Genomic DNA, 22618 nt, shown 5'->3' with positions numbered 1-22618 from the left:
CGAGCCACGCGATACCCAAGTCGCATAACAGCTCAGACAATATCTACGAATCACAGATAACGCCACTGTCGACTCTCGACAGATGTCGATCCACTGCCGTTACGAACGATATTATGACTTGCCCAACTGGCGAATGCACTGATATTCGCGAAGCAATACCACGTCAAGATTCGCTGTCGGTATGAGCTTCTAGTACCATACACGAAGAGGAGAAGAAATGCAAGCTTGACGCGCTATTAGAGGCAAAAACAGTGCTTGCTTATAAAGACCATTAGTAACACCATATGCAAGGACCCGCCGCAATTTAGCCATCCTCGGATCTCGAACTGGCATTTACGACCCTGACATGGATTACGAACCACCAGGAGCCTTATCCTTTTTGCTGGTATCCCCGTTCGGTGCGATGCTAGAGCCCATAGCTTCCGCTGTCGCCTTTTTCACCTGCGCAGTCTCTTCCGGCTTTAAATCCTGTTTTTTGGCGTCCTTCTCGTCTTCAGAATCTCCAAGACTGAATGGGTCATGGTCCGCAACCGGAGATGGATCTACAGTTGCAAGGGGCTGCCATTTGCTTGTTTTGCTTCCCGACTGGGGAGTACGGTGGGAGCTTGTTCGTGGAGGATGCGAATCCGTAATTTCTTCAGGCGGGCCTTCTTGGAATGAAACTTTCCGTCGGTCCGGAGAAGGGGATTTGGCTTTGAAGAGATCTGGGTTGGCTGTAGGTCGGGGTGGACGGTTTTGGGGGGCTGGACGAGAGCCCGTTAGCATTCCTAGCTATAGAGGTACCGGCTACAGCTTACCGTCAGAGTCCCTTAGCTCTAAAGTAGCAAAATCGTCGCTCAATACTCGAGGGTCCGCATCATATCGTTCCCGGTCCGCACTGCGACGAGCCTCCCCACTGCGCCTGAGTCCAGGGGTTTGTGGTTCGCCAGGTCGCTGAAGACGTTGCTGATTCTGCTGGCTTTGTTGACGATAATATTCGTCTTCGTCTTCGTCGCCCTCAAGCTTTTTCTTCAAAGTTTGCATCCATGTATTCACTCTTGTTTGAGTCTCTAGAAATCCCTTGCGGATATTCTCTTTAATAACAGGAAGGTCATCTAGAACAGCCCGTTAATTTAAAAAACTCGTCAAACTACATAGCATCTTGATTTCCGTACCATCGATAAAACTGCGCTCTCGATCATCATACAATTCATTTGGCTTTAGACCTGTTTCTGTGTGCCGGCGTGGCAGGTGGGGCTCGTTATCCCATGCAGATCCGGGTTGACCGCGATGCCGTTCAGAGCTATTGTAATGTTCTTCTAGCTGGCGGGCATACATTTCATCCTGCTCAAGCTGGCTTTGAGTTGTAGAGGTAGCCATTGTGGGGCGGGGTGGCTTTGGGGGAGGAGGGGGTTCGATTTGCGCATCCGGGTCAGACATCCCTGAAGAGATGAGCATACAATATTTCACCAGTAGAGAAGCACACGAAGCTTACCCAGCAGGGCATGAAAAGCCCTGTCGACATTTCCACCGCTTGCAACCACAACTGCCTTGACCACGCTAGCATCAATGCTTGGAAATGCTTCCTTCAATGTGTTCTCGGCCTCTTGTTGGGGGCTCAGGGGCCGCGGAGGCTTTTGTGGAGGGGTCTCATTATTTGAAGATCTAGAAGCCGAAATCACCCCAGTTTCTAGAGGTTCGTCATCGAAATCAAGAGGGCGGGCGGTAGTCGGGGACTCCGGCTTTGCAATATTCTTGTAGCTTCAAGGTCAGACTCGTATCAGGCAGCATAGTAAATGTTCTCCGTACCTTTGCTCCGTCAGCCATACTTGAGATTAGAACAATTGACTAAAATGATCTGCCCCGTGTAGGGCTTAAAGAATTAGAGTAACAGGCGAAAGCAGCATGCAGGTTGGCGGGTAAGATTGCAGTGTGAGGCTTCAGTATCAGACGAAGGGCTGTGTGGCTTGTGCCTGGGGCGCTGCTGTGACGCCATCCCCCCGAATCGCTGACTCAGCGAAATGGTGACTAAGCTGTCAAGCCTCATCTAGTGACAAAGTTTAACTTACCCGAAGTGCCCCCAACGCAAAGCGAGAGTAGCCTAATTCTTGCGTCTTACTTCCAGCAAATCAATCTATACGCGTGGTGTGGTGGTGGTCCCGTTCCCATTCCTAGATTTCATCTTATAGTATACCGAGCCAATAGATGTAAATAAGATGTCATAGGCTACATTTCATACTCCGTATAGGAGCCTCAAATAGCACTCCTCACTTGATCTATCCTAGTATAGAAGCCCAATTGGTCACAAAGATGCTTGATATATTATTATTCTCGTGTTTTCTCAGAAAATTTTTTAATAATCTTCTCGTCACATAGTCCCTAGATTCCTCGTTACTGGACATCAGATAAATCAGACACGCTACTTGCTTCCATCATGATACTAGCTAGTGACCGGATATTGCCATTGATCAATGCACTTCACGCTCAAGCTTGGGCGATTCCGAAAAGGGAACCGCGAGGTGGAAACTCAACGCAAAGCGGCCCAGATTCGTTACAAGGCGTTTTCTCCTCTCACAGCTAAGTGCAGTAACGACTATGGATTTTATGGCAGTGCAAGGTGGACCTTCATGAAAGTCAGATGGTATATTTAGCTGTTCAGCAGCGAGACGCGGATTATGCTGACATTATCGGAGCCGTAGTCTTGCTGGGGGACCGCTTGGTATCTGCACAGTTGGACAGCAGTTTAAAGCACTAACGGGGCAGGACTGGAGGTCCACATTGGAGTTAGGTACGAAAAACCAGACTGGGGCGAAGCAAAAGCACATATCTGTTCTCTTAATAGGAGGATTGTCCTAAGGGACTACGAAATCAGGGCGACGTACCGTCAGGTCGGTTCATTTTGGACTGAAAACAATGCCACCAGGGAACCTCGGCATTTTGAAATAGCTTTTGCAGGAGCACAAGAGCCGGTCGTTATTATCCTAGCCAAAGAACGGTTACTCGCTGGACAACGCCATTTGAAAGCTAAGAATCTTTATGTTGCTGCGGTATTTTGGTCAAGTTGTTAGCATGGTGAAGCATCTCATCTCCCACCAATGAGGTTCTTCAGGCATTTTTTCAGATGTTTTGATTTTGGCTTGGAAACAAATTCAGATGCTGTCGAAATTTACTTGAAAATCTTGATTCGTGGTGACTATAGCCCACATGATTATTATCGCTATCGATAATACATTGAAGTCAAGCAGTACGGAGTATATATCTCTCTTTTTGCTTCTCGGCCAGGTAATATTCTTTAATCCGAATGGTTAGCCCACCCAAAGGCTTTTGAAGGAGTTAAAAGTCGGATAATCAGTTAATACGAAGACCGAAATTCAATCTAGAGTCAAATTGCCCAGCCTGGTGACTCAGCAAAAGTCACGAAATCGATCTGTTCCTGTGCCATTTGAAAGCCGATATGGGCAGTATCCTGGGCTGTTTGTGATGGCAGGTGTAAGGCAATTGGCCATTTTTACTGTTGGTTTGGCCCAGTGGAATTTCACATTATAATGGCTGCGGACTTCGAACCGTCAGCCGGCTTCATCCCATCTCTTTACAAACCCCCGGCCTTATTACCGATCTCAGAGCATCGGGAAAGCCTACTATATGTGATAGAGACGCATGCAGTTACAATAGTTCTAGGGCAGACGGGCAGTGGAAAGACCACCCAATTGCCACAATTCTTGAACCAGGCAGGATGGTGCGCAAACGGCAAGCAAATCGCGGTGACCCAGGTGCGTCGCACACAACTATGGGGCGTTTTCATAAAATCGTTCTGACTTATATCTAGCCTCGTAGAGTAGCTGCTACAACAGTTGCAGCGCGAGTAGCTGAAGAAATGAGGTGCACTCTAGGCCTGGAAGTGGGATATTCCATTCGGTTCGAGGATGTCACTTCTGCTGCGACTCGAATTAAGTTTCTGACAGATGGTCTTTTGCTGCGAGAAGCTCTTGTAGATCCTTTGCTGACCCGTTACTCTGTGATAATGGTGGATGAAGCCCATGAGCGCTCAATTAGTACCGATATTCTTCTTGGAGTGTTAAAAAAGATCATGAAAAAGAGACCCGAGTTACGAATTATAATCAGTAGTGCAACTCTTCAGGCCGAAGAATTTCTTCGATTTTTTTCAGGAGATCCCGTTGGCTCCAGCACTGAGACAGTCGACGATGTAGGCAAGATTGTTAGTCTCGAGGGCAGAATGTACCCTGTTGATCGCCTTTTCCTGGAAACCCCAACTGAAGATTATGTTGAAAGAGCATTTAAAACAGTATGCGACATACACACCCAAGAACCTAAAGGAGATATTTTGTTATTTCTTACTGGAAGGGAAGAAATCGACATTGCAATCCAGAGGATATCCGAATACGCCGCTACATTAGATGCTAATGCGCAGCAATTACTCCCATTACCACTCTATGCCGGACTTACAACAGAGCAACAGCTTTATGTTTTTGAACCCGCTCCAGACAACACTAGGAAAGTAATCGTTTCCACCAACATCGCTGAAGCATCCGTCACCATTGAAGGGATTTTGTATGTTATTGATTGTGGCTTCGCAAAACTTCGCGCATACAATCCGGATACAGGTATTGAGTCTCTTACATCAGTCCCTATATCAAAAGCATCCGCGACACAACGAGCTGGCCGTGCTGGTAGAACAAAACCTGGCAAATGTTTTCACCTTTACACCAAGCAAGCCTTTGATTCTCTCCCAGAGGTAGGCGTGCCGGAAATTCAACGCTCAAATCTTGCACCTGTTGTCCTCCAGCTTAAAGCATTGGGGATTGACAACATTGTCCGGTTTGACTTCTTTACCCCGCCTCCCTCTGAACTACTCGCTCGCGCTTTTGAGTTATTATACTCATTGGGGGCCGTGGATGAATATGCAAAGCTCACAAAGCCACTCGGAATTCGGATGGCAGAGCTTTCCGTGGAACCCATGATGGCAAAGGTCTTACTAAATGCCTCGTCTCTAGGCTGTTTGAGCGAAATGCTATCCATTGCCGCCATGACTAGTCTTCAAGGATCTGTGTGGTTCCAACGGGACGACAACAAGAAGTCCGGGGAAGCCTCTCGACGAAAGTTTGCCGCCGAAGAAGGCGACCAGATAACGTACTTGAATGTGTACCAGGCCTTTGTTACCAAAGGTAAGAAGGATCCGAAATGGTGCCGGGATAATTCTCTCAACTATAAGTCTATGCAAAAGGCTGTAAGCATTCGTGCGCAACTCAAGAGATATTTAGATCGATTTGGCATTTCGGTTGAAGAAACCCTATCTTCTCATCGCCCTCAGGCTATTGTTACCGCTGAAAAAATTCAACGCTGTCTCACCACCGGCTATTTTGCCCATGCCGCTAGAATGCAACCTGACGGTACTTTCGAGAGTGTGAGCGGAGGGCTTACACTCCATGCGCATCCAAGTTCGTTGTTATTTGTATGTTATTCCTGAAAAGAGAATTCTAGATTAAAGCTAACTATTACGTGACAGAACCGAAAGGCAGAGTGGGTGATTTTCCATGAGATTCTACAAGCTGGAGATAAAATCTTCATTCGAGATATTACGAAGATCGAGAAATCCTGGCTTATCGAATATGCTTCTACCTATTATCAAGTGAAAGGGTAACCTATACGCCCTACTGGAAAGACTGATCTGGGTGTGGGTGTTGTGTTATGAAGAAGGCACTCGCAAATAACTACATAGGAATTTGGCTCTAGTACCTAATCGTGCATACCACCATATTAACTGTAGAAATTTGATGGCAAAGAGTTTACTTATGTAACGCCCGTTTCGAATTTCAAGGAGTGCAAGGTACACATAAACTGGCATCAAAGCCATCGACACTCCATTTTAGTGTTCATCCTTTTCTAGTTTCCGACCAACAGCCCTACATAGTTAACAACACAGCTGAAAACCCTCATTTTCTGGCGGAAATCATGTCTTGTCATGATGAACACCATGATCATGGTGACCACAGTCATGGTCACAACCACGGTCACGACCACAGCAATGATTTGACCCCTGCTCTTCAGTCACTGCTATACAAGCAAGTCGACTTCGATGGGATAGTCACGCTAAACGAATCTGACCCCAAAGCAGGTGCTGCTATTGTGAAGAAAACATGGGTTCAGCGTTTGGATGACAAGCCGGAGCTGGAGAGTGACGTGGATGAACAGCTGTTAATGTATATCCCGTATGTGATGTTGGCCCGCCATATTCATACTTCTGGGTTGTATTGCCCCGCGATATGATACACCTACATAAATATTTACCCCTCCTGCTGTTTTTTAATGTTGGCCCTGCTCACTATCAATCCGGCTGCTGAAAAAATACGATAAAATCATTCAACTAATGGCTACGATCATACTAGATTCACTGGTCAAGTCAAACTGCACTCTCTCCTAATCTTCGCCGCACCCACCTCATCTGCTCCCAAAACGATTAAACTATTCCGCAACCGCCCAGACCTTGATTTTTCAACTGCGTCCGACCTTCAAGCTACCCAGGCACTAGCTATTCCGCAGACCCTCACCGGTTCAAATAGGGATGTCCTCGAGATTCCGCTAAACCGCGCTCTTTGGAATACTACAACCTCAGTGACGTTATTTTTTGAGGATAACTGGAGTGATGGCGAGGAAGATGTTACGAAGGTAGGGTACCTAGGATTTAAAGGGCATTTTATGGCTCTGAATAGGGAGCCTGTAACTGTGCTGTATGAAGCCGCTGCAAACCCGAAGGATCATGCCATAATTCAAGGTATGGGCGAAGGAGTTGGAAGAACAATTGGACAGTAACACATTTCTGGTACCGGAGTCAAAATTTTCTACCCTAAAACTACCCATGCATATATGTATTAAGAATTTGCAATAGATCAAATACTGCTATCTAGGCGTAAATACAAGGAAACAAAATCTATAAACGGTATATGATAGGCGTATTTCATTAGAATGATTAGACGTAGGCAAGTATAGAGGAATCAAGCCGCCATTGGCGCTGCTTTTCGCGCCTTTGCTCGTTCACGCGCACGTAACTTTGCAGCGGCAACTTGGTCTTCCTCCATTTCCTCTGGCAATTCTGATACTGGGACATCAGGAAGATCCACAGCAACTCCTAATACTCGCTCAAGGTTCTCCAATTCATCCTCTACCTCATCTTCATCCTGATTGGACATTTGCCCAGCAAGCATTCGGCTTATTTCCTATAAAATAGTCAGAACTAAAAAGTACCGGCCTCGAGCTTAGAAGCCTAACCTCTTGATATGCCCTGGCATCTTCTGTTTCGCCCATCATCTTTTCTACCTTTTCTATACCTCCCATTTCTTTGTGGATGGCTTGTAGAACCTGGGTGCCTTGTTTCAGGCCGAACAAGATATCTTTCTGGACGAGTGCGAATTCCACACTGCCGGTCAATTTCTCTAGTTGATCAAGCTGGGCGTCTGTTTTGGCAAGGAGTGATTCTTGATATTTTTTACGCCGTAGAGCTAACAGAGCCCGTGACCTATCCCCACGGGCTAAACATTGCCGGGCTATGGCAGTTTCTCGGTCTGTGAGAACAGTGATTCGCTTCTGGTATTGATGGAGCTTATCCCGTTGGTTTTTCAGATCTAAGATTGCCCTATGGAGAAACAGTAGCTATTAGCTCCTCAACCCCTTTTATTAAAGAAGATCCCAAAATCAGGCCTTTCGTCTGAAGCTGGTGGATCGGATCTTGAGCATACCTATCCTGTGCGGATATCTTATTCGTACTGGAAATGTTGCCCATTGTACTAGCATCTCTATAGTGGTGCAAATTGGAAAGCCTTCTAGTATGAAGAGAGAACGTCTGGCATGCTTGTTGCCTCACACTTAATCACAGCACATGATAGTCATGAAGTTGGTTGTCGTATTGGTATTACAACGCCGACCTTATCGATAACCTACAAGGTAGTTAGATGACATAATGAAATTTCTTTCGGCATAATAATAATCCGGTATAAATATGTGATTGGCAAACAGTTGTGACGGAAAATTACGCGCAAAGGTTTATTGTGCTGGAGAGCGGATCGTTGAACTTCGCTGCGTCATGGCACCGAAAAACCGTGGCGGCAGGTCGACTCTTGGGCATGGGCTTGATAAGGATGTGAGTATAATTGTTTACCAATCCAACAATCTGAATACTAATACCTCCTCAGGTCTATCAAGTCGTTCGCAAATTGGTTGATGAACAGCAGAGCGAGGGATCTAACTTTCGGTTATCCGTGCCTACAATCTATGATCGGATCAAAAAGTCCAATTCCAGCCTAAACCGAAGGCCGAAGAAATTATTGGAGGATAGTATAGAGCGCGTTTTAGATGTTGTGAAGACCGATGTTCTTGACAATGTCGAATCCGAATCTGTAGAAGGTGACTTCGATGGGTTAGAAGAAAAGGAGCCGCGGCCTGTATGTCATTGCAATGTGTTGGAAGTATTACATATTAATCCAGATTTAGACTTTGAATGGTGTGAACAAGAGTATAGTTGGAATGTGGAACACACAGCCAAAACAACCATTAACGCCCAAGAAACCGGATGGTGCCGCTGGATCCTCCTCATCTCTTGCCGTTACCGCAAACAAACGGCGACAGAATGGTGGGGAATCGCTCTCGAAGCGTCGTAAGGCAGAAAATGGCATTGATCGATCTCCACCAACCCATGTGAGCCTTGCAGACTTGGGCGGTGTCGACGACGTCATTCAAGACTTAGAGGACTTAATCGTCCTGCCAATGACTCGGCCTCAAGTCTACTGCTCATCTAACGTTCAGCCTCCACGCGGTATCCTCCTTCATGGACCTCCTGGATGTGGGAAGACAATGATTGCCAATGCTTTTGCCGCTGAGTTGGGCGTACCATTCATCGCCGTATCTGCGCCTTCAATTGTTTCTGGAATGTCCGGTGAATCTGAGAAGGCCCTTCGAGAGCATTTTGATGAGGCCAAGAAAGTCGCTCCTTGTCTCGTTTTTATCGATGAGATTGATGCTATCACGCCAAAGCGAGAAAGCGCACAACGCGAGATGGAGAAGAGAATTGTCGCCCAACTTCTCACATGTATGGACGATTTAGCTTTAGAGAAAACTGATGGTAAACCAGTGATTGTGCTGGCAGCCACGAATCGACCTGATAGCCTTGATCCAGCTTTAAGACGAGGTGGTCGGTTTGATAAAGAAATTAATCTAAGTGTCCCCAGCGAACCGGTCAGGGAAAAAATTCTTAGGACGTTGACAAGGAACATGAACCTTGCGAATGACCTAGACTTTCAAACCTTAGCAAAAAGAACTCCGGGATTTGTGGGTGCCGATTTAAATGATCTTGTTTCCACCGCTGGAACAGCCGCTATTAAACGGTACCTGGAACACTTAAAATCCTTAAGTGATGAAGAAATGGACATCGAAGAGCCCCAGAGTACTAGTTTAAGCCCAAAGATCTTGGAACTCCGTCGATTAATCAGACGGGCGCGGGAAATCCCCCCAGAAACGGAACTTCAAACTGTTTTTGTTTCTAATGAGGACTTCTTTGCGGCGCTGCCTAAAATCCAGCCTTCATCAAAACGGGAAGGTTTTGCTACCATCCCAGATACAACTTGGGCTGATGTTGGTGCGCTGGGGGGCGTACGGGAGGAGCTTGTCACTGCCATTGTTGACCCCATTCGAACCCCTGAGATTTATGCCCAGGTGGGAATATCGGCACCCACTGGTGTACTACTCTGGGGACCTCCTGGCTGTGGTAAAACGCTTCTTGCAAAAGCTGTTGCTAACGAGTCCCGCGCCAACTTTATTAGCGTCAAGGGCCCTGAGCTTCTTAATAAATATGTTGGAGAATCAGAGCGTGCTGTTCGGCAAGTTTTTGTTCGTGCCCGGTCTTCTATTCCCTGTGTGATATTCTTCGATGAGCTCGATGCTCTCGTACCGCGCCGCGATGATACCCTATCTGAAGCTTCTGCACGTGTAGTAAATACATTACTTACGGAACTTGATGGCTTAGGTAGCGCTAGGCAGGGAATATATGTCATTGCCGCTACAAACAGGCCTGACATTATCGATCCGGCTATGCTACGTCCTGGCCGCCTTGAAACCTTACTCTTCGTCAATCTTCCCAGTGCCGATGAAAGAGTGGATATTCTGAGAACATTGGTACGAAACTTAGCCTTTCAGGTTACCACTGACGTCGAAGAACTTGTTCGCTCCTGTGAGGGCTTCAGCGGTGCGGATTTGGGTTCACTACTCCGTCGTGCGGGATATGCCGCGATTAAGCGACGTGATACCATCAAAGTAGAGGATTTTGTTTCGGCCAAACGGGAGATCAGGCCAAGCGTAACAGACATGAAGAAGTATGAAAAACTACGGAGGGACTGGGGTGGCGGTAATGCAATTTTATAGTTAATAGTGGATTGTATGGCGTTTTTGAGATACCCATTAGATATTTCTCGAGTAAGCATGCATACAGAACACTGGCTACTCTATACCATTTTAGACTTGGGCTAGGAGATATATGGGGTCTAGACGCTACGGAAGGCCTGGGCTAATCTCCAGAAGGATAGTTACGGCAAATCACTTGGGTTGTTACATCCATAATCGACACGTCCCATCAGCTCCAGCACTAACACACCACGCTTCCCTTGGATGCCAGTCTAAATCCAGCACACCCAGATCCCCTGTAACTTTATGGCCTTTGAGTACCTTTAGTGGAACGATGCTCGCATTGCTCAATAAGTCGCCTGTAACACTGCCATGAAATATCTGTAAGGAGCCATCGTCACTCGAATCGGCAAAGAGAGGATAACGAGGATGGTATTTAACAGCTCGAATAGCCTTTTGATGATATCGAAGAGTTTTATAGGGGCGGTCAGAAAGATCCACATCATGCCAAAGAAGGCGCCTGTCATAAGAACCGACGATAAGATTATCCCCACCAGAAGTAGATGAAGATGTCGGATGAATATCGAAGCAGGAGATCCATCGCGCACCAGGACGAAGGATCTTTACAAGTGTCTGGCGAGAGAGGTCGTATGCTCGTATCGACCGTTGATTGGCAGCGAAGAGAATAGGTTTCGATGGGTGAAAGTGTGCGACTTGAGGTGGGCCACCGCCTTTCAAGCGCCGACGGAAGGGATATTGTGTAAGATGTTTGGAGAGAGTGTGAATAGCTATAGCTACCGAGGCAGGCGTGGATGTATTGGGGCAAACGGATACAAAGTAATCCCCGCGCCTGTGCCAGGATAAAGACTTGGCAGCGTAGCCCAACGGAATCACGGCAAAGACTCCAGAGTCGGCAAGGGATGATGGGGCGCGAGTCCATTGGAGAGAGGTGGTCTTCTTTGCGGGGCTGGTGGATGATGATGCGGCGTAGCCCCAGCCAGCATCTAAAAGCTCATTGCTTGAAGATTCAAGCTCTGGATTTAGAATATCTGGAATGGCGAGGTATATAAAATTGCCAACAGAGACAGCTAACATGACAGCATCTTTTCCCGGTCTCCAGCGCACGATATTAACGGCTTCCTCGTCGCTGAACTTCACGCTCCATAACTGGCGACCAGTGAGAAGCTCCCAGACACGAACGGTGCCGTCATCGCCGCCACTTGCTAGCCAGACTCCGCTTGGGTCAATTGCTAAACTGCGAACACGTCCATGATGACCCCGAAACAACGTTGCACAAGTTGTTGGGAATGGCTTAAGTTCTTCCGGGTTGGGTAATTTGGGCAAAAGGGATTCTGGGTCGATATTCAATTTGCTTCTTCGTACTCTTGGCGCTAAATAGAGATCAAGGCAGCGTTCAAATTTCTCCTTCACGAATCTCTCGTATCCTGGAACTTTTCTTAATGAAGAGTAATCTGATGCTAGATATTCTTTTTCACGATCTTCCTCATCTTGGTTTTCCCACTCTTCCCGCTCTTTTTTATCCGGTAGATATTCTGGCGGTGGGTGATAACTCTCCTCGTAGCCGGGTGGAGGCAGTTTTGGAGCCGGTATATTCATGGGGTGATCGGGTCGAGGAGTCTCGTCCGCCCATAGATCATAGGTCTGGATACCTTCAGGTTTTTCATCTTCGTCTTCTGGTGGCTTGTACGGCAAAATTCTACCTTCGCGGATTGCCTTGACGAGTTTCATGACGCGTTTGGCCTCGTGTTTCGACGGTACAAATCTTCGCTTCGGTTCCGGGGCAGCACTTAGGGGCATTACTTCTAGCTTGCTAGTAAAGTACTCGATAGTTGGTTGGTATTGGTCGTATCCATCTTGTGGGATCTCATTCATCTGGACTTTACGCAAAAGTTCTAACTCTTCCCGACTTAGTTCCAATGGCTTCCCTGTTGAAGGATCAGTTAAACCGGTCCAACCCTTGGGAATATCAATGCTATCGAGCAATGTATCTAGGGCTTTCCCTTTGGCAGGCCGCAGAATCTTCTTTCCATTGATGTTGTAACCTATATGAGGGTATTGGTCGTAAAATGTCAATGGTATATCTCCAATTGTATTTGCATCTTCATCGATTTCTGAATATTCGGAATTATCGTCAGGATTGATCTCAGGGTATATATAGCGAACATTGCCATTAGCGTCCGTTTCTATCTTATAGTTCGGCTCTTCGCTGGCATCAGTAAAACCCCCAGCGTCATCCTTAGAAGGTGTAGTGAAAGTTCCCCCATTTTTTGAAAGGAGTGAAAATTCTGTATCGGAAGGCACCTCGTCACTATCGAGTTCGTCCTCGTCCTCCTCATCACTGCTGAAGTCTCCGATCAATTCGATTTCAGAGTCGGTCACATCGTCGGAGCTATCGGAGCCATCCAGACCCTCAAAGGTATGCTCGTCCCCGGACGTAATGCCAATATCCTCGTCCACATCTTTCGTTATTGCCTTTCGCTTTTTTGAGCCCTTTGATGACTCCATTGTAGTCTGCTGTGCCGAAGCCAGTGCTCACGCCCTTCGCAATGCTGTGATTTTTCTAAAAATTTATGAGATCGGATAAATAAAATGCCGTTTTTTTTATGGTGTTAATTGCGGTTTATCATTCATGCGAAGAGATTCCGTGCTTAGTAATATGACTAGGTAGTTACCTTGTTAATCTACTTCCAAGGTTTCCTAATTTAGGATATCGACGGCAGCTCATGGGCAATACTATTCTGCGAAATATCTTGAATACCTTTAGTGGAATCGGACGCCCGCAGCATCGAAAGAACACTAGTTTTGAAACAAAAGTTCGCCTCTCTATACACAATACCAACGAGACCGGCGTTCTTACAAGCTAGCCACTGGTTTCCATCCATTCTCTCCAGCGAAACGCCTGTAATTGCATGGACTTTTGATAGCGAAGGGGTGACTGCAATATTGGTGGTTTAGGCTTAATACTATGGCTACTAACTTAGATCACCCCGCCGCTTGGTTTGACCAGATCATATCTTTATCCTTTCCGAATTCAAATGCATATGATGTAGGAGATCTACCTAAGCGTCATACCGCCTGTGACGAATGTCGTAAGTTGATACGTTGTTGCCATGATCGTACCGCGATACATTTTCTACCCATATGCCAACATCTGGGCTCTAGGACATCGCAAACTGAAATGTTCCGGAGAGGCGATTGGCTGCAGTCGCTGCTTAAAGCAGTCACTACACTGTCACTACTCCCTCCAAAAACAAATGGGTCGTCCACCGAAGCGAAAGCGAGCTGATGGTGCTCAGGACGGTTCGTCAACCATGACGCAGGACGACAGCGCAGTTGCGGATTTGCTTCCAGTTCTTGACTCTATTCCTGACCCTGTGGGAGCTTTGGAAGCTTCCAACATGTGCCCGTCGATTTACAAGTCATTCATGAAAAACCAATACAACCTGAAGGCTGGACCTTTTGTTACAAATGGGCCGATATTTGAGCCCGAAACTTCCCTACAGGAGCCAATCGCTGAGTGGATACCAGAAAATCCAGACTATTCACAGATCAATACTTCTATGTTGTTCCAGTCTTCTCTTGATTCGACTTTCCCTCAAGTAACTCCCCCCACAATGGCATCTTGTTCTTGCCTATCTTATCTCTACTTATGCCTCAGCTCTATATCAACACTATCCTCATTTCCTCTCTCAGTCCACACCTTAACAACATTATACAATGCAGCTCGCACTGCAAAAGCCGTGATATTTTGTGAGGTATGCCCACGGGCATTTAACACCTCAATGCAAAATCTCATGCTCCTTGGGACACTTTTAAATGTGGTTGCAGATGCATGGCTTGTTGTATCTGGAAAAGATCCTGAGGCTTTGGGTACCGTCAGCGTCGATCCATCGCACCTCTCTTTGTTGCCCAACGATTCGGAGCTTCGCCGGGAGCACTGGGACAAATGGTTACGTAACGTCATAAAACATGCCGTGGTTGGAAGCAGTGTGCCGCCGATTGTTCAGGCAGTGCAGTCCCAGTGCATGAGTACGCCAAGCCTACTCTCTTTGGTCGAGGATCTTGAAGAGAGACAACGAAGGCGCCATGAAGACCTCAAGGCTGGGAGGGAACCAATGGATGCGCTAGTAAAATCATCAATATTATCAAAGTCTTACTATAAAGAAGATGATGAGCATGATTATTTCTGCTTGAGGGTAATTGGTAGTGTGAGGAAGGTGATCGCGAGGTTTAATTTCGGTGATGAATGTCAACCGACGACGGTTATATAGTAGAAGCCATTATTCATTGAGTCATTCTTGACGAAACGGTCATAACCGTGACGTTTGTTACAATTGCATGTATCTGTTTAGTTAGATTGTCCATCCTAAAAATTCAACCTGCGATACCCATTGTGCGAAAAAGGCACTGAAGCTGCGTTACTCGTAAAAGGCATAATACCCATGAGGAAAAGCATCCGTCTTTAACTCCGCGGATCAAATATTGCACAAAGGGTTCCAAATTGAAAATCGTGGCATTATGCGGAATCTCGATATGATATGTTTATTTATTATTCCTCGTCAGATTCCACCACATATCTATTCTTTTTTCTAGCAGGGGGTGTGCCAGCCTTACCCATCCCCGAGTCTGAACGGGTTCTGTCCTCGTCTTCTTCTAATGGCCGTTTCGGCGACCTGTCCTTCTCCCGAGTAGCCATTTTATGTGATGTAGAAACCTCGTTGTCTGTTTCTCCTTCAGCTTCAAGGTTATCATCTTCGAGTATTTCTTCCTCATCTTCATCATTCCCTTCAATCTCAAGCTCCTCGTCACTGCGAACTAGAAAACCGTCATCCTCATCGTACTCATCTTCACGAGTCCGGCCCCTGCGCCCATATTCTTCTTCATCGTCGGTATATATTTCTCCTCGACGATTGGGTTTCCGTTTGGGCTTCTTGCCGGCACCACGTCCCCTAGTGGCAGGCATATCATCGCCCTCCAAACCAGCAATCGTCAGCCCCGCCCCTCCTGTTCTGGACGGTAGGCCCACCCGTTTTCCGCGATCAAGGTCTCTATCCGCAGCGAGCTGTCGCCTGCGAGCTTCGCGGATCTTTTCTCGCTCTGCCTGTTCTGCTTGCTTCTTAGCTAGTTCGGGATCCTCTTTAATATCAAACATGGCGACGGAGCCATCAGGATTCTTTCTGCTTGTTCTGGTTGCAGCAGCAAGGGATGCCTGTAGCCTCTGAACGGCATCGTCCGTTTCCATTGTTGTGGGAAGAACCGAGATTTGGCCGGTAAGGTGTGTGGTTATTCGAATGATGGAAGAGGTTTCTGCTGCTGCTGCCAGGTACACATGTGAGTCCATCTCGGAGTCATAATCGCCAGTTTTAGTTGAGTTGTTTGATCTTGCAAGAGGTTTTAGAGGCATTCTATATTGTTCTGTTGGGTTTGAAGCAAGCTGGAGCGTCAAGGAGCCATCGGACCATTGAATTATGCGGGCGTTTGATTGAAGGGTATGCCCATCATTTGGGTCATAACGCCAACAGAGGGAGGTTGAAGCAGAAGAAAAAGGCGGTGCAACGTATGTTTCAGGATTGAAATCTTCGGATTCAATCGACAGGAAATTAGGCATGCTTAGAGTATAATACTGGTGAGAAATAAGTCAGTGGGAGCAATGGGAAAAGTATAGATGAAGAGACAGTCTGAACAAACCTGTCCATCCGTAGATTCTGGTTCTGCCGTTCTACCGAGACTAAGATCCATGATATTAACTGTTTCGCTGTAATCGCCACCATTATCGTCCATGGGCGAAGCACGCCTGTCCCAGCGGCCTTCGTCATCCCCCGAATCGACCTCTTCATCGTCGATTTTTCTTCGCGGATGCCTGTGATTCGTCAATGCGATTTTCATTCTATGTAGAGGGGTCTTGAGAACGTACTCATGGGCATCTTCTCCAGCATCAGACCCAAAGAGATCATCGTCATTGTCTAGGTCTGGTGTGCCCTCATCCAATACTAACGATTTTTGACTTGCAGGGGACTCATTTTCAATTGTATCTATAATATCGTCGCCATCGCCTTTGGAAAGGAGCTGAGGACTTGCCGCAGCCGATGACATTTTGATTGAGGCGCGTTGTGAGAAGTTATGGTAGCAGTGGAGAGAGGAGTGTTAATATAAGGGGTGCCAATTATTCAATTTATGTAGGGAGTTACCATTGGTCAACACTGCATTGATATCTGTAACACAGTGGGCCTGTATTCTGTACACCCATCCTTTTCTTGACGCTCTGCAGCTTGATGAAGCTCTCGCAACAACTTCTCAGTCGCAGCCGTTCACAATAAATACGCTAAACCTGAACTGCCCTAGTGCTCCCCACCATCAATCAACGGAGGTTTGTGATATTCCGTGCCGGCATTTACTGCTACCCCAATTCTCCCCTGATCTTCTCCTGTTCTCCTGTCATGGAATGCTTGGTGAGCATTCACATTCTTTCTTTCAAAAGCAGGGGTGTATCTAGTCACAGTACTTGATTTTTTAGGGCTGAAGCACTGGTAGTTCTTGTTAACGCTGAGCGACAACTGACCTTGAATTATGGCGACATTCTTTCAGAGCGTGTATGTGGTACCTCCTGCGTCCTAGCTCAGTCTTACCTTTTTTCTTGGTAATTTTTATTGAAATTTTATGGAATTCCGCTTGTTTTTGCTTCATGATTTTGTCCATTTGAAATCACTGCTCATCCGAGTTTGGGAATGCTCTACTGACTCCTTTGTATCAGCCGTCAGGGATTCGGTCGCGGTGGAAACAAGAACAATAATTCTTCAAAAACAGGAAATGGCCAGACAAGCTCCCAACCACCACCGAACCCTCCGAACCCTCCGAACCAACCTCCAGGCGGGAACCAGCCAGCTGCTTCAAATGTTGGGATGGAGAATCCGGAGCGGGAATCCATTAAATACTTCTTCCAAGAGAAATATGCTCCTCTTAATGTCAAGGGGAATTTTTTAACACTATGTGCATGTCCGAAGAATGTGGAACTTGGAGAATGGCTGGCCCATCAAAGTACGTCACCTGTTCTATCTGTGTTTTAGAATAGGTATATTAAGGACCTGACTTCTGCGTAGTTGTGGAGCAAAACCGCCTTCTTCATGGCATGCTTCAGGTTGTTCAGGAAGTCAATATTAACACTGGACTTCCAATTTGCAACGAACTTACATGTCCTACCATGTCTGCTGGAAAGTGCGTGTTTTCCACTAGGGCAGCCTCTACTAATTCTGTACTGACATTGCCTATGACAGCCTTACATATACGTGGCTTGTTGACGGCAAAGCAGCAAAGATATCCGCCCCGAAGTTTATCAATCGAGTCGAGAAGTGGATTGTGAGCAAAATCCATGATCCTGTCATGTTCCCAACTGAACAAGTGACATCTGCTCCAACAAATTTCGCTATTGCTGAGCTTAACAATACACCTGGTGGAGCGGCATCACTAAATCTTGCGAACCCTACTTCAAACAGCGCAACAACTCAGGACTGGATCGGCAAGTCTAGTGGCTTCCCGCAAACATTTTATAAGGATTGCCAAGGAATTATGAAACAGATGTTTCGCTGCTATGCGCATCTTTATCATGCCCACTGGGAAACCCCATTTTGGCATATCAACAAACATGAAGTGCTAAACATGTGTTTTGTTCACTTTGTCACAGTGGCCAAATATTATAAACTTGTTGCAGATAAAGAGATGGAGCCTATGCAGCCATTGATTGATATTTACATTAAGCAGGAGAAAATTCCTCCTGAAGCACTTGCTGGCCACTGGGCACAATTACCTGCTGCTGCTTCTGCTATGGCCCCCCAAGCATAACCATTCCACCAAATTATCTCTGATGATACCAACTGGGCGTTTTCATCTTTCAAGCTTTCTTCATAATGCCGATAAAGGAAACGATTTGTCTTTCTATACTTTTTTTTTTTCTTGGGCGTTAGAGCGCTGATTTGGGTCCGAAGAATAAAGACTCAGCCGGATGAACCATGCATTTAATTACGGTGTTAGTCTGTCGCTGTGGGGAAATGGGCCACATCTCATGCTGTTTTGTATGACATCTCTGTTGTTGTTTCGAGGCTCATATCAGTCAAAACTACACAAAAAGGATTCCTCTGTCGATAGGTCCAAATACAAAAACGCGGGCTTTTTTTCCACTGCTGTCTTGAATTATTCTGATGCCCAGCTGACTTGTTCAGAATTCATTTCCAGGATATTCTCAAGCTATCCTTTGCCATGTAGAAGTAAGATACTGTTTTCTTGTTGGGGGGTCTTCCGCACCCCTAGGGTCAAATGACCATAGATATCACAATTCAGAGCAAAGAGTCTCGCGATTCAGCAAGGTATGATCTCGTGTTCTAATAGGAACAGAGTTTTTGAGCGTTTCTCCATGTTTTTGGTAAAGATACGTCTTAAAGATAAATCCCCTCCTCGGGATCCATGCTTGCTTCACCGCAGTTTCCCTCTGTGCGAGAGCCTTCAGGGCTTTGTTGAGATACTTCATTCATTCGAGCTGGGCTAGCCGACGCATTCGCAGGCTGTCCTGGCTGCGGGGTAGCATCTGTAATGATAAACCCAACATCATCTTCTTCAACGTTAGCCTCGGCTCCATTTGGTTTAGGCGACCTTGTTCCATCTAGCTCGATCCACTGCTGCCCTCGGGTTTCTACCTCGGCTTTGACCAAGTCTATGCGCTCAAGCATTCGTTGGATGACAGTCTCGTTCTCAGTTATAGCATTTTCACAAACTTCATCACCATCAGAAAGCGATTCGACATATTCTTTAAGCGCGACAATGGACCGCTCGAGATGCGTGATCGAATTGCGGAGCTCTGATACTTTCGCATAGAGTGAAGGTATAGTAAGGTCTTTTATTGCGGCTGCAAACGCAACAGGAGAAATAGGAAGAGACTCTGCAGACATTGTATTTAGCTGTTCCTAATTTCCCTTCTAAATCTGTAAGTATACTCCGTAGGAAGGCTTGTTATTGTTGATTGTTGCATTCATCAAAGAGGTTAAGTTGCCTACCAGCTTCGGCAACAGGTCCAAAGTTCGGCATTCGGAATATATATTTATCCCCCTTACCTCGACTTAGCGTCCATTTTGAACTAAAGATTGAATAGCGATTCGGCTTTTGGGAGCGGGCTTTTGCTAATTGTGCTGAATGCTTTCGCTAGAAGGGACTAAGTGTTGCGTTTTGAAATATTCCGTAATACAACCCTTGCAAGCTATTGAAGCTTGAGAAGTCGCGAGACCAGGAAAAATGAACAATGGGTTGTTAACGTGGAGGGTGCCTTGGACAGCGATTCGGCCTTCTTTTCGATCAAAGACCCCCCCCGACTCTTTAAATCGCTCTCGTTTCTTTTGTCGCCATTGGCCTCCTCCTCAGAGCTGGCAAATCGCAGCAGCACCTAATGTGAATGATACCGCCCAGAGACACTGGTCTCCCGCTACGCGCAAGTTCCCATTACACCCCCCCAAGCGCCCTTTTAATAAATCCTCTCTACTCCTTTCAGGCTCGTTCTCCAAAGGCCAACAGAAGCAGGAAGAAGGAACTCCATTCCAATCTCGTGAACTTTCGCACTCTGAACTGTCGCGGATATTTGGAACGCCAAGGATTCCGCCTGCTTTCGGCAATCGAATTCTTCGTGTTCTTCATGGGCGACGTGTAGCGGGTACCCTTGACTTGGACTTACCACCAGATATAGTGAAGGCACTGCCGCAACATGTTCTTGATGACGGTCTGAAATGGCTGCGTGTCAACTTCCCTCTTGATGAGGATGCGGCTATTATCAAAAGAATTGAGAGGGAAGAACAAGAGGAAGAAGAAAAGCTAATCAAACGCGCGGAAGACTTAGGTATATATAAACCTCAGAGCGGGAGATTCGGTGCGGAAATTGAGAAAGAAGGGGATGTATATGGCCGTAGCATTCTTCAAGAAATAAGAAGAGAAAACGAAAAGGTTAACAAGCGAAAAGATGAAGATGAGAGACGGGAGTGGCTGGAATCAGAGGCAAAGGAGAAGGAAAACCTCAGGACCTCGATACAGAGGAGCACTGAGCTTGCGAAGTTTGAAGCGTCGGCTTTGGAAGAAGGTAGGATGTCTAAGTTTTTGTCAAAGACAAAGGCTAAGTCATATACATATGTATTGTAGCCCGTCCACGTGCCGATCCAGAGCAACGTCCTGCTTTGGCATGGATTCAAAAGCACCATTTACGTGCTACAGCAACAAACATAGATACGTCGAAAATGACTACAGTCAGTCTTGCCCTACCCTATACCTGGCAGAGCGCTGACGTAGCCCGCAGTCGCGCCGTATATTACCCTCACTCGGCGTCGCGATTTTAACTGCCAGTCTTTGCTATTTCTACTCAGAAACATACCAGCCACCAGCTCGGGAAAACCGTATACTCCCATCATTTCCCCCCGCGGCAGCGACTGTGATAGGCCTTATTGGGGCCAATGTAGCAGTATTTCTTCTATGGAGAGCATTTCCCCCTGCATGGAGGTTTCTTAATAAATTCTTCATCAGTGTGCCGTTATATCCTTACTCTTTAAGCAGCATAGGGTGCGTCTTTAGTCACCAGCAGCTACGGCACTTAGGCGCCAATATGTGCATTCTTTGGTTTGTTGGAACCAAATGTAAGCCCCGTGGGCCTTATTCTCTTGCTGGTTGATGACTTACTTTCATGCAATCTAGTACATGATGAAGTTGGCCGGGGAAATTTCTTAGCGCTGTACCTTTCCGCCGGTGTCTTTTCTTCCATAACATCACTCATGGCTCATGTTCTCGGTAACAAATTAACAGTGACGTCCCTTGGAGCTAGCGGTGCGATTTCGGGCTTAGTTGCCGCCTGGTGCTTACTTCATTCTAAGTTTGTCTTCTTTCCTTTTATAAGAAAATGTAATATTTGATCTAATATAATGTCTAGTGACAAACTTACAATTGCGTTTCTCCCGCGAAACTGGCAAGAGATGTTCTCCGCCAATGGGAGTACTTTTCTTGCAGTAATCGTACTTGTGGAAATCATCACCCTTGTATCGCCATTCAGAATAGCTTCCATGGATCATTGGGCACATTTAGGCGGGTATGCTACGGGTGCCGTTGTTGGGTGGCTGTGGAAAGAGAAGAGGGAAAGGGACCGGAAGAAGAGCGTCTGGCAAAAGTTCCTAGACGGATACCACTGATTGCTTGCGCCAGCACAGATGTAGTTATATGCACCCCTCCCCCGTATAAAACTAGAATATATAAACTGTATTATATCAAAACTTCCTTGGGGTTTGCATTGAATCTTTCTGATTTCGAGCGACCTTTTTGCTGACTACAAAAGATATCTAGAAGAATGATTCTTGAAATCATGAATTCAGATAATTTTAGCGCTGCTATACATCAGTAAATACAGAGAATTCCTTATCACAACGCTTTCACAGCCTATGCACGCAAATATAGAGTGATTACATATTCAGGCTATCTATTTTCAGAGATAGGTCTTAAGAGAAGTTCTGGGAGACATTTTATCATGGATTTTGTGAAGTGTAGGTAGTCCAAAATTGTCGACACATACAAATAAGATTTCGTACCAAAAGTTAACTATATGCTTACGTAACTAGCGTCGGACCCCACGGGACTGACAAGAACGACAAACCTTGGATTTTGTTCACGAAAATTTTCCTGTACCTTGTCCAAGGTGCTTGGTGCTTGGAGAACAGAAGATGGCGTCGAGTACTTGACAATGTCGAAGATGCTGGGAATGATGCTGAACAAGACATGGATGGTCATGGAGAAAGGTGAAAAGGAATCCACTCTGCGGGACCTTCAAACTATCTTGTATCAATTCCGGGAGCTATATGCCCCAGCCGGTGCTTTGATCAGGCCCATTGAGGTGGGGAGGGGTGTTGCTAATTGCAGGGTATGCGATACTAAATTTGGTGGGCCATTCAGGACTGAATTATGAAGAATTCAACAAATGGCTGGTATCCTTGATACTCCTCAAGTCTCCACAGTTTGATTCTTCATTCATTCTACTTGGAGATGATTCAAAGTTTCCTGAAATGTAACCACCAGCTACAATCATCATGACCTCAGACTTCATAATATTCTAGTGGAAAATGGTTGGATTACAGTGATTATTGATTTTGAGTGCTCGATGCTACCTGGAATACTGGGAGTATCTTAAGATGATGCAATTTCCACATGAACC

At 46.2% G+C, this 22618-nt stretch overlaps 11 protein-coding genes across 11 annotated transcripts; 6 read left to right on the top strand and 5 right to left on the bottom strand.

The window, feature by feature from the left end:
- Positions 1–351: 351 nt before the first annotated feature.
- Positions 352–1806, bottom strand: CUE5 (ubiquitin-binding protein cue5; the record flags this gene model as incomplete). Its single annotated transcript, XM_049249168.1, has 5 exons — positions 352–743; positions 798–1094; positions 1155–1421; positions 1475–1733; positions 1789–1806. The coding sequence occupies 5 exons, from the start codon at positions 1804–1806 to the stop codon at positions 352–354; spliced, it is 1233 nt and encodes a 410-aa protein (XP_049111362.1).
- A 1718-nt stretch (positions 1807–3524) lies between these two features.
- Positions 3525–5638, top strand: LOZ57_000059 (uncharacterized protein; the record flags this gene model as incomplete). The annotated part of the gene is made up of 3 exons (XM_049249167.1): positions 3525–3749; positions 3806–5449; positions 5504–5638. The coding sequence occupies 3 exons, from the start codon at positions 3525–3527 to the stop codon at positions 5636–5638; spliced, it is 2004 nt and encodes a 667-aa protein (XP_049111361.1).
- A 311-nt stretch (positions 5639–5949) lies between these two features.
- Positions 5950–6807, top strand: LOZ57_000058 (uncharacterized protein; the record flags this gene model as incomplete). The annotated part of the gene is made up of 2 exons (XM_049249166.1): positions 5950–6206; positions 6384–6807. 2 exons carry the CDS (start codon positions 5950–5952, stop codon positions 6805–6807), a joined length of 681 nt encoding a protein of 226 aa, XP_049111360.1.
- Positions 6808–6989: 182 nt separating this feature from the next.
- VPS20 (Vacuolar protein sorting-associated protein 20) lies at positions 6990–7774 on the bottom strand (the record flags this gene model as incomplete). The annotated part of the gene is made up of 3 exons (XM_049249165.1): positions 6990–7211; positions 7264–7627; positions 7731–7774. The coding sequence occupies 3 exons, from the start codon at positions 7772–7774 to the stop codon at positions 6990–6992; spliced, it is 630 nt and encodes a 209-aa protein (XP_049111359.1).
- Positions 7775–8074: 300 nt separating this feature from the next.
- RIX7 (Ribosome biogenesis ATPase rix7) lies at positions 8075–10404 on the top strand (the record flags this gene model as incomplete). Its single annotated transcript, XM_049249164.1, has 3 exons — positions 8075–8131; positions 8184–8432; positions 8482–10404. 3 exons carry the CDS (start codon positions 8075–8077, stop codon positions 10402–10404), a joined length of 2229 nt encoding a protein of 742 aa, XP_049111358.1.
- Positions 10405–10587: 183 nt separating this feature from the next.
- On the bottom strand, positions 10588–12909 carry ERB1 (Ribosome biogenesis protein erb1; the record flags this gene model as incomplete). Its single annotated transcript, XM_049249163.1, has 1 exon — positions 10588–12909. The coding sequence occupies one exon, from the start codon at positions 12907–12909 to the stop codon at positions 10588–10590; it is 2322 nt and encodes a 773-aa protein (XP_049111357.1).
- Positions 12910–13715: 806 nt separating this feature from the next.
- Positions 13716–14675, top strand: LOZ57_000054 (uncharacterized protein; the record flags this gene model as incomplete). Its single annotated transcript, XM_049249162.1, has 1 exon — positions 13716–14675. The coding sequence occupies one exon, from the start codon at positions 13716–13718 to the stop codon at positions 14673–14675; it is 960 nt and encodes a 319-aa protein (XP_049111356.1).
- A 278-nt stretch (positions 14676–14953) lies between these two features.
- On the bottom strand, positions 14954–16497 carry LOZ57_000053 (uncharacterized protein; the record flags this gene model as incomplete). Its single annotated transcript, XM_049249161.1, has 3 exons — positions 14954–16027; positions 16093–16264; positions 16319–16497. The coding sequence occupies 3 exons, from the start codon at positions 16495–16497 to the stop codon at positions 14954–14956; spliced, it is 1425 nt and encodes a 474-aa protein (XP_049111355.1).
- A 474-nt stretch (positions 16498–16971) lies between these two features.
- LOZ57_000052 (uncharacterized protein) lies at positions 16972–18240 on the top strand (the record flags this gene model as incomplete). Its single annotated transcript, XM_049249160.1, has 4 exons — positions 16972–16994; positions 17156–17439; positions 17502–17616; positions 17676–18240. The coding sequence occupies 4 exons, from the start codon at positions 16972–16974 to the stop codon at positions 18238–18240; spliced, it is 987 nt and encodes a 328-aa protein (XP_049111354.1).
- Positions 18241–18830: 590 nt separating this feature from the next.
- On the bottom strand, positions 18831–19340 carry LOZ57_000051 (uncharacterized protein; the record flags this gene model as incomplete). The annotated part of the gene is made up of 1 exon (XM_049249159.1): positions 18831–19340. The coding sequence occupies one exon, from the start codon at positions 19338–19340 to the stop codon at positions 18831–18833; it is 510 nt and encodes a 169-aa protein (XP_049111353.1).
- Positions 19341–19680: 340 nt separating this feature from the next.
- LOZ57_000050 (uncharacterized protein) lies at positions 19681–21605 on the top strand (the record flags this gene model as incomplete). Its single annotated transcript, XM_049249158.1, has 5 exons — positions 19681–20512; positions 20572–20675; positions 20726–21059; positions 21118–21292; positions 21350–21605. The coding sequence occupies 5 exons, from the start codon at positions 19681–19683 to the stop codon at positions 21603–21605; spliced, it is 1701 nt and encodes a 566-aa protein (XP_049111352.1).
- Positions 21606–22618: the final 1013 nt, after the last annotated feature.

This window comes from Ophidiomyces ophidiicola, assembly GCF_022830035.1.
Source record: "Ophidiomyces ophidiicola strain CBS 122913 chromosome Unknown scaffold_1, whole genome shotgun sequence".
Lineage (NCBI taxonomy): Eukaryota > Fungi > Ascomycota > Eurotiomycetes > Onygenales > Onygenaceae > Ophidiomyces > Ophidiomyces ophidiicola.
The sequence above is the reverse complement of the archived record's forward strand: the minus strand, read 5'-3'. Positions and strand labels throughout refer to the sequence as shown.